Below are 10,650 nucleotides of genomic sequence, written 5' to 3' on the forward strand. Positions count from 1 at the left end.
AAAATCCTACATCCTACATATATTCCTTAAATAATCAAATGTAAACAATTTTTACTTTGAAATATACGAACACTTTTAAACGGAATTTCGCGCACCGGCTTCAAAAGAGGTACAACTAAAAAATCAGATATAAGTGTTTGTGGATCGTAGAGATTTAAAGCAATTGAAACAAAAAAGGTATAACAGTAGTTTTCTACTTAGAGAATATAATCATGCAAAAAAAAATAATTTCATTAATTTGAGAAAAATCCTAGGAATTGATTTATGAAAAAATCGACCAAAATTTTTCTTTTCGGTTGCACCTCTTTTGAAGTAATAGCACAAACGACATAAAATGAGTAAATACTAATATCTATGTACTGCATATGTATATGTAAATGTAAAATGTGTTTCAATGCTTTAAAATATGAGACAGAAAATTCGCACAATGAATTTAAAAAATTTCGAGTATTAGTGCTAGCAAATAGACTTGATGTCTATAACTAAGAAACGGGCCTTATAAAATTTAACTATGCACCAAACAACCTAATTGTCAAAAACATAGTAATAGCAGGCAAGGTCAAAGCAAATGCTATGCGTAGTTTCCTAATGGCAGAATTCCGACTTCTCACCACTCCGATTACACATGGAAAAAAAGAAATAACCGTAGAATCTATGAGGTAAATAGCGTTTAAACTACCCAAACTGCGATTAAATATGATGCACAAATATTTGTTTTATAATTAAGATTCATTGAATATGCTGTATTCCAAAAATTTATGCTTGTCTAGCTTTAGCTTAAAAAATGTTAAAGAATAAAAATAAATATACATGTGTACGTATGTTATAAATTGTATGGCTGTTTGATGCCACATATATAATTGTGGTATTAGCTTAAATAAACTATTAAAATATTGCAAATTGAATGTAAAAATAATTAATTGTTTTTTTTTCTTGCTTAGGGTTTTGTTTTGGAATTATTTGTATTAAATATTATAATGTACGCGTTACCACTAATCAATACATATTACATTGTATTATATTAACTTACATTACTTTGGCATGTTTTTTTTTTTGAAATCCTATTTTTTATTTTTTGTTGCGTTTCGTATTCTCAGCACACACCACTAATACATACTATGCAGGATCCTCATAAAATACTCTAGCTCTCAAAACAGAAATCATAATTTTCCGGGTCTTCAGGTATTGGTGGCGGATCTTTACTGATGTCAACACCTTCCGTGTCCAGTAAACGCAATTTGATTTCCATCGATAGCAGTGTATCGAAATCTTCTTTCTTTTGTTTGCTTGTCATTTCCTGACCCAACAAAGCATTTATACCATCAGTCCAGTAATGAAACGTGGTCTCATCGGGCGCCACAAAGTCCAGAGTTGTATTCTCCATGCTATCGAGCGTTATGGAAAAAGCCAGATTGCCGGCATTTTTGCGTGTACGCATTTCTTTCATATGTGGACATTCTTTGCCTTCGAGTAGTTGTTTAATATCGATAACAGCTACTTTGTTGGTGAGTTCTTCAAGCGTTGGCACGGTTTTCTCATCGCAATCGCCATAGTGTATCACTTTGTGATTAGGCGAGAGGCGAGCATACCAGAATTTGTCTTTGGAGCGTGTGCCGCGTGAGTATTTCGAAAAACGTGTGCCTATAAAATGTAATTTAAACAATTCATAATATGTGTTACCATAAATAATACTTAATTTCCACTCACCTTCTACCAAATATGAGAGTCTCTGTTGTTTTATTAAGTCGAGTATATGAGGTGAGATCTTTTCTTTCAATTTGACAATAGCAGATGCAGTTGAATCGCATTCCTCTTTTGATGTACGCTCCTGTTGACGTAAATTAGTTATGGTTTGATAGGTAAGTAAAGCGATTTTTGCGCGAAACTCTTCCAGATTCTCCGGACGTTCCTTAAGTGTGCGCGTTATTTGTTCGCGGACAACGCTAAACACTTTTTGAAAATCTTCAGCTGTAGCGCGCATATCTTTCCATGTGCGATTTAATGTTATAATACCAATGCAAAAGAATTCCTCAAAAGGATGGTCATGTGTGAAAAACATTGGTTGAAAATCCGCAGATTGTTCGGCTGGTGGTTCACCAATCCGCAATATGTCGCATAGCACTTTCACCAACTCGATAGAGGTGCGGCCGAAAGGACATTCATGCTCATCAGCGCGACATGAGTTCTCATGCACAATTTTTGTATACTGTTGTGTATAGGTGCGTGCAAAGTAAACCATGCAATCCAAAGCCAAAATACCTAAGGGAATTATTTATAGTAGAGATGTATGTATGTAAATGCGCCCAGTGGCTAAATACTTACCCGGTGGCGTTTCAATGAAGTCCTGTGCGGGATTGATATCACATTTGAAACCAAGTTTCTTGTAATATTGCGAAAAATTCACATTACCACCGCCTGAGCCACCCCCACTGCGCCTCAACTGTTCATCGCCTAATCCCATTTGCCCAGAATAATCGTCAAATGCAATACGTCGCAATTCTTTAATTTTCTCATGTGCATCCTGATCTTGTGCATTCATTTTCATGCGCATTCTTTGCTCTAGTAAACCCAAAGTGAGTGTTTGCAAAACATACAATTGATGCGTCATCTCCATTTGACGACCCGATGCGTTGCCAATCAAAGCCAACCGGTATGGCTTGGCGCTAATCGTGTGCGCAATTTGCCGTTTGCGTGCCTCATCCGCCTTTATAAATAGTGCATTGATGAGGGCTATAGCATTCTGTTGAATTGTCGCCGAATTGGCATCTTGTAGTAGGTGCAGTAGATCTTGTAGTGTGACTTCTTTTTCCACTAGTACATACTTGCTGCTATTTTGTACGATATTTTCCAAATTGGAAAGCGCACTTTGTGTACATTCTTTGGAGAAATGTTGAAAATTACAAACTATGTAAATATTGCGCTGAACGAAAGTGCTTTGCAATATTTCCCATGAAATTGTGTCATGCTCCATTAGCTCAACAAAGCTGGCCAAGCTGTACTTGAGTATATCGTCATCTTTTTGCGCAGAATCTTCTATCATATTTATGATTATACCTAAACCCTGCTCTTTTATGAATTCCATGGCAAATGTATGATCTTTACTTAGTGTGGCGAGTTGTTTTAGACATTTTGTCTTCTCCATTGTCGACCCGCTGCGCAATGATTCCAGCGTGTCATTTGCAGTTTTCGAAGGTGAGTACTGCAGTCGCAATACTGACCCATTTTTTATTTCATTGCGATTTTTCTCAGTGACATATTTTTGATTATTTACATCACAAAATTGCAAAGCATAATTCTCCGGATCGACAATACCCCAACAATTACATATTTCTTGTATCTTACCTGCAAAAAATAATTTTAAAGTGGAGGTTTACTGGCAAATTTAGCGAAATATTTTCAAGCATATCGGAGATGTTTATGAATTGAATAATATAGGTACCAGGGTTGAAAAATGGAAATTTGAGATTGTACCTAATATCATAAAATAAATGTACCTAAACAAGACAGATTGCACCTAAAAAAGTTACATCATTCATTTGTAGTTTTTTTATAAATGTTATTTAAAACATGTATATAAAAGATGGATGTTTTTTTTGTTTAACTGAGCCTATATCTATAGACTACATATAATCTAATGGGAATCGGAGAAGCGTTGTTTTTGTCTAATTTTGGCTACTGAAAAATATTGGCGAAAAAGACAAAAAACACACTTTGCGAAGTATACTTCTTTATCCAGCTTTTTATAAAACAACAGGAAAAGTCTGCTTATTTATCCGATTCCTTTCGATAGGTGCAGCAAGTCTAGAGAAAATAATCAAATTGCAGGAAGTAACTTCGAAAGCATTTTAAATATCAAATCAAAAAGCGAATATGGGTCAAATAGCTATAGTTCTCATATAAAGAAAATATGAAATTGGAAGACATCCTAGACACTGAACTGTATGTGTGAATATAGGCTGGTTTTCATTATGTCATATTTTGACAACAAAATTTGTCGCCATATTTTGACACAACTTTCTTTCCTTTATCGATGATATTATGGGCCAAAAACTTACAAATAGCCGCTTTAGCAGCGGATGTACACGCATGAAGGCCTATTCTGATCTAAATCAATCAAAATACCATCTTTTAGTCCCATTTGACAATTTGTTTACACTCATTTGACCGTAAATGCCATTGAATTTGACTTAGTGAAAATAACCGTTAAAATTAATAGAAAAAAATACGAATTTGAGGATAGCTTAGCAAAGTGTTAATTTTTCGTAGTGGCTGCTCTAAATGCAATGTAAAATATTTAAGATAATACATAATATGACTTTTTTAATTACTTCCTTTTGACCACTTTTTTTTAAAATTGCTTATTCTTCAAAATGAAAGCAAAGTAAATATACCAGCACGGTAAAGGAAATAGAAAAAAAAACTAAAAATGCATCTGATCAAAAGATGATTGTACCTAAAATCTAGTGTCTGTACCTAATGTACCTTTAAGTCATCAAACGTCGGAAAAAGGTACAATTGTACCTACTTTTTCATCCCTGATAGGTACGGTGACCATTCGTACCGATTTTGGCGGGAAAGTACCGACTTTAAGAAAGTTGTCCTGCTGAATATTTTTTTTTTTTTAAATCGGTATGTTTGTACCGATTAAATCTAGATTTTCAGTTTTTTTTTTATATTAACCCTGTGAGGACAGATGTTGTTATAGGCAACATTGACATTTTGATTTATAAATCTTGTGGTTTGGATTATTTGTTCTTTACAATGTTGTGAAGGCAAAACGCTGAACCTCTTACCAAATGTATTGACACAATTAGTTTTTAGCACCTTTTCGTTGAGACTACTTGTGTAACATAAATATTGCTTAAATTGGTTTTGCAACATTAAAAAAATACACATAATAACCTCTTTTTTTGCCAAAAAAATATAAAAAAGAAAATGAAATAAAAACCTAAAACCGTGACAAAAGTCATTGGTTTCTGTTAGGAACCTTTAGTTGCGATTCCGTACGAGTCCGGACTAGTCAGAATCAGTCAGATTTTACTGGAAATCGATCCCGTACTCGGTTCTCCGACTATTGAGAGTGCAAAAAAGAGAGTAAATACGGTTCTCTCTGTCAGAAGTTACCAGTCTTAGTCCGAGAATTTTTTGCTGGTAAATGTGTCAAACGATCAGCTGTAGTGTGTTTGGCAACCAAATTGTAAACAAAAGAAAAGTGCACCCTGCTAATTCATGTTGAAAAGTATTTAATTACTTGTTTAAGTGGATTTTAATGAATTTGAAAGTATTTTTGGTTATTTACATGTGTGAGCTGAGTGTGTTTACATACAAAATAAGCAAAGCAATAAAGCATTTACAACCAAAATTTGGAGGTTATGTTAAGTTGACAGAAGTTACCATTTTTTATTAGAAAGCGATCCCGTACTTTTTAATGTTACTCTCCCGCTCTGAGCGAATTTTTATTATTTGACAGTTTTACTAGTCCGAGTCCGAGGAATACGGGATTGCACCTTTTGTAAACATTTATAAGCAGCATTTCATAACCGTCAAACAAAGTCATAGGCGTTCAATTTTTATACCAGTTCATATTTAAGGATTAAGGAACAATAATACGCCATCGAAAAAGTTTTAGCCCTGCGCAAATTAATTCGGTCTTCAAATGGTTAATTAATAAGGGTCTCCGCGTACTCTGGCCCCTAAACCATTTTTCGACAAACGTGGTAGCACATTCGTTACCTCAAAGAACATAGAATATATATAAGGAAATAATGAACATAGCATATTTATTTTCCATGATCTTTATTCTGTCAAATTAGTACATTTGCTATATTGCAGTCTATCATTCTATTATTATAATTATTTGTTAAGTTTGTTGTTTTTGTTAGGAATCTTTGTAAACATAAGCAACATTTCATAACGGTAAAACCAAGTCATAGGCGTTCAATTTTTATACCCACTCATATTTGAGGATTAAGGAACAATAATACGCCATCGAAAAAGTTTTAGCCCTGCGCAAATTAATTCGGTCTTCAAATGGTTAATTAATAAGGGTCTCCGCGTACTCTGGCCCATAAACCATTTTTCGACAAACGTGGTAGCACATTCGTTACCTCAAAGAACATAGAATATGTATATGGAAATGATGAACATAGCATATTTATTTTCCATGACCGTTGGTTAGGTTTTATTCTGTCAAATTAGTACTTTTGCTATATTGCAGTCTATCATTATATTATTATAATTATTTGTTAAGTTTGTTGCTTTTTTAATCGAACCATACTAATATGACCTTAGTGAAATTATAAAAAATATTCCTAACTCCCTCAAAAAAGTCATGGATAAGAATAATATACTGGTTGAGTTTCTTTATACATTCCGGATAATCCGATTTCACAGCCAGAATAAACAGAACGCGTTTGAAATATACGTTAGCATATCATCAGGAACGTTCTAAAGAATAAGTAAACAAAAAAGTTTATTCCCAACGTTCAGAATGAATAAAGAAATGCAGCCACTATGTGTATACATGTTTGCGATCATTTATCCAGTTTTTTCTTTCTTTGGTTTTAAATAAAACTGTAATAAAAGATGTTATGCCTTTTTATTCTAAAACTGTATGTTCAGATTCGAAATGAAATGTGCCGATATTTGTCCACAGAAATTTGGTCAAACATAGGGCCCTAGATCGGCATTATGCCACAAATTAGCTTCCTTTGCTGGTGCTGCGTTCGAAATCAATGCAGCCATAATTGCGGAAGGGCGTTGGCTGTCTAGAGCTTTTATGCTCATATGTATGTACACATATACTATGCACGCTTTTTACCAATTCTTTCAGTTAATGCTGTTTAATTATTTTACACCTACTGAAAAATAGTTGATATCTTTCTTCTTTTTCAATAAAATTTACCTGTTAAAGGCTGTCGCTGATCCAAATTTATTAGCTGCGGCAAGTGATTCTCCAACTCCACAGCGATTTTCACGATGTGTGCATCTTTCACAAATGTTTTCTTTGGAATCATGTTTACGACAAATACGTCCTAATGTCGTGAATACTTATTTTATTGAAATTACTGAAATTTTCTTTTTAGAAGGCTACTCCACTCATTTACAAAAAAAATGCATATATTAGTGGTGGGTAACTCAACTCGGAGTTGAGTTATTGAGTTGATTCCTATAAGTGAATCGGTAACTCAGACTCCCTGTCCAAAAAAAATGTAACTCAGTAACTCAGTTGATGCCGTATGGCTCACATGAATCAATTGAATCATAGTGGCTCATATTTCTCCATATAACTCTCTCGCTTCGCCACAGTGTTTAGCATGGCAAAGTCTTGCATTTTGTTTTTGCACGAGGCGAATTTATACAAGGTGGTGGCAAGAATACAACAACCACAACCACATGTATTTTGTATTGCGGGTGTTATGTCAAATCTCACAAATTCTTATAATTTCGTTTTTTTTTTAGTTTTTCTCGAAATATGTATGTATGTAAGATATATAAAGATGTGCATATCAAATCAATTGCCTTTCCAACCATATCCACATTTTGAAATTCGGTACAATAGGTTTCGAAATATAAGCTTTTGAAAATATTGAAAATTCCACCTTTACCCTCCCCCTAGCACCGCCCTATTAATTTGCACACAAAAAAAATTACACCTTTCAAATCAGTAGAAAGGAGCTGACCACGCCCACTTTAAAGTTTTGTTTTATTTCAACGGCCGCTATACCGCATCTATGCCTCAAAACGAGTCTACGATACGAATGAGTGTAACATACAAAGAGTCAAATGAGTTAGTTGAATGAGCTGACTCCTTAAAGTGAGTTGGAGTCATTGAGTCAATTCCTATAAATTTGCTGAGTTACCCACCCTTAGCATATATTAATCATGCAACAGAAATTAGAGATGTAAAAAACCTCGATGCATCGGAAGTAGGGAAGTTCCGATACATGAAGCAATAAAACAAGGTGTTATCGGTTGGCAACTTCTCGCTCTAATTCCGCCATATTGACTGCCTTAGGTGTAACAGTGTTACTTATTTAACTATTTGCGCATTCCCGCAGAATGACATTTGTGGCAACGGGTAAACAAAGAATTTGGCGAAGAACAATGAGTTGACAGTTGTGAATTTGCAGTGAGAAAACGTGTTTTCTTCTCGATTCACCAATTTCTCAAGCCATCTTTGAATATAGCAAATTAAGCACAACGTTAACAAAAAATATACAACCACTCTTGAAATGTGTTCAAAAGAAAAGGTATTATTAACTAACTATTTAGAATTTTTGTGTTTGTATTGCAGGTGCCGAGAAAGTGATAATATCTTGTCGCAGCGCATGGTTTCCTGCAGAAAGTGGTCGATGCTTGCTTACCTCCGATTTTAATTTGTAATTTGTGGTATTTCAACGTTTTTCGAGTGGTTGCCGAAATATGTAAGCCGATCTTCCACTAAGGTGTCGCAAAAGGTATGTCACAGATAACGCCTGAAAATTCTGTCGCTTTGTTGCATATAAAACGGTATCGATACATTCGCTTCACTCATATAAGTACTATCGAAATAGCGGTTTGAGTAGGTATCGATACTTTGATGGTATCGGAACGTTCCTAATCGGTAGCATCGAAGAGAAACTTTTGACAGATTTTATATGCTTATCGAAATTTCATCTGAAACCTTGAATTTGGTTTACACCGGACAATACTGTCATGACAATAGCAGTACACATGATTCAATAATAGGTTCGTTCGCGTAGCTGTTAATTGTTCATGTTTAACCAAAACTTACAGGTTTTTGCGTTCGCGTACGCAAAAAACTTGCAAAGTAGGGGAAATTGAGAGAGCAAAGTGACATTTCATTTTGAGGGGAAGCTGTTAGTTTCTGTTGGAAAAATTTTTGCCAACAGCAATTTGCCAACAGGGAAACAGCTGATCAAAAACAGCTGGTTGGCATTTACGCAAATCACAAAATTTAATTTGATGGTTTGGAAGATAAAAATTACAAAATGCGACTAATTAAACTTGTAAGAAATAAGTAGTTATTTGTTTAATCAATAAACTGTGTCAGTATAACACTTTGCGATGACTTTTCGTACGTTTTAAATTTTACACTTTTGTATGTAAACAAAAATTATATCAGCTGTTCGTTTAACTTGCAAGTTTCTGCAAATTTTCTGTTCGCGTACTATTTTGGATACTTCTCTCTTGTGAGCGAAGAGATGACATTTCGCCGGAATTTGGCAGTTGGTTGGTTTCTGTTGGAGATTTTAAACGAACGCACCTAATACAAGGTTCGATAAACTGTTAGTTGTCTCTCTCGCACCGCTCCCTTAGCAGTGGCAAAGTGTTGCTTCTTTGCAAATTTACTTGGAAAAAGTGTTGCTTTGCTGTGAAATAGAAGTATAAGCTTTTGTGCAATATGTTTATTTGGATATGCATATGAAGCACATTTAACTGATGAAAACATAAACTGTTTTTAAATTTGATGTTTACATAAATCTCATAGTAGGTTTGTTTTAATTTTGAGTCTTTTTGCAGTTTTTATACGGCTAAATAACAAAAATTGCGTAATTCACGTAGATATATGAAAATGCCAGATTTCCAGCAAATACATTAGAATTTGCAAAAGGAATTTCACTACTATTTGCCTACTTTGGCTACTTTTCTACCATTCTACTACCATTTTCGCAGCAATGGATTTCATTCTTTTCCTTTCCCCATACTTCGTATATGCAACCTTTTGTAAGGGAGTGTCAAACCGCGGCTGTCAATAATTATCTAACCTTGTATTATTGAATCATGACCAATACATGCACACTTTTTCAGTAATACATACTTTTCCATTGGAACAATTTTGACAACTAATACGTACATATATCTTCATTGTCTTGACAGCATTGTTCAATGTAAACGCGCCGTTAGGATACCCATAAGCTGATGCCAGCAAAGCGCCAGACGCAAAAGGTATGCCACAATGAACGCCAAGAAAACAATGTTGTATCGCTTTTTTACTCATCAAAGTTGCTGTGGATTTTAATTATTTTGATTTAAAATTATGATCTATGTAATTAAGTTTCTGCATGAAAACCCGAATTTGGACGCGCTGATTGTCAAAGCGCGCAAAAAGATGGGAGTTGGCCATCTATTCGCTTCGCGCTGCCGCTTCAACGATTTATGTGGCATGCTTTGTGCATTTTCATACAATTCATCTTATCTGTCAAAGCGAATCAGTCACGTAAAGCGAAGCAAAAGTTTTATGTGGCATCAGTTGTATACTTTAGTTCTTCCGAGTGAACCGTTCAGTTGTAGTTCGTTTACCTTAGTGAACTAGAGCTTTAGTTCATATACATAGTTCATTTAGTTCAATTGACGAATACATTTTAATATCGACACCTTTGTGGAAGATCGACCTATCTCGGCTGCCAGTTCGAAAACGCCCTACAAGGGCCCTATCTCAACATATTTTCAACTTTTTTACTGGCAAGTACGCATACACAGTGATTGACAAATTGTACAGTAGTGTGGAAAGGGTTAGCCGCAAAAACGGGCTTTTGATTTTCAATGAACAGGTAGTAGAAGTATAGTAAGTAGATCAGCTGATTTCTTTTATATTTTTGGGGCTTTTGCAAATTGTATCGTAGCCAATGCTATCACTGAATTTGA

General features: G+C 34.8%; 1 protein-coding gene across 1 annotated transcript; it reads right to left on the reverse strand.

The window, feature by feature from the left end:
- Window positions 1-232: 232 nt before the first annotated feature.
- Window positions 233-7,119, reverse strand: Ced-12 (engulfment and cell motility Ced-12). Its single transcript, XM_017610764.1, has 4 exons — window positions 6,905-7,119; window positions 2,323-3,342; window positions 1,708-2,259; window positions 233-1,641 (listed from the first exon to the last, which is right to left on the reverse strand). The coding sequence occupies exons 1-4, from the start codon at window positions 7,014-7,016 to the stop codon at window positions 1,142-1,144; spliced, it is 2,184 nt and encodes a 727-aa protein (XP_017466253.1). The 5' UTR covers window positions 7,017-7,119; the 3' UTR covers window positions 233-1,141.
- Window positions 7,120-10,650: the final 3,531 nt, after the last annotated feature.

The sequence above is a fragment of the Rhagoletis zephyria genome, unplaced genomic scaffold (assembly GCF_001687245.7).
Source record: "Rhagoletis zephyria isolate East Lansing unplaced genomic scaffold, Rhagoletis_zephyria_1.1 Rzeph_scaffold_00337, whole genome shotgun sequence".
Lineage (NCBI taxonomy): Eukaryota > Metazoa > Arthropoda > Insecta > Diptera > Tephritidae > Rhagoletis > Rhagoletis zephyria.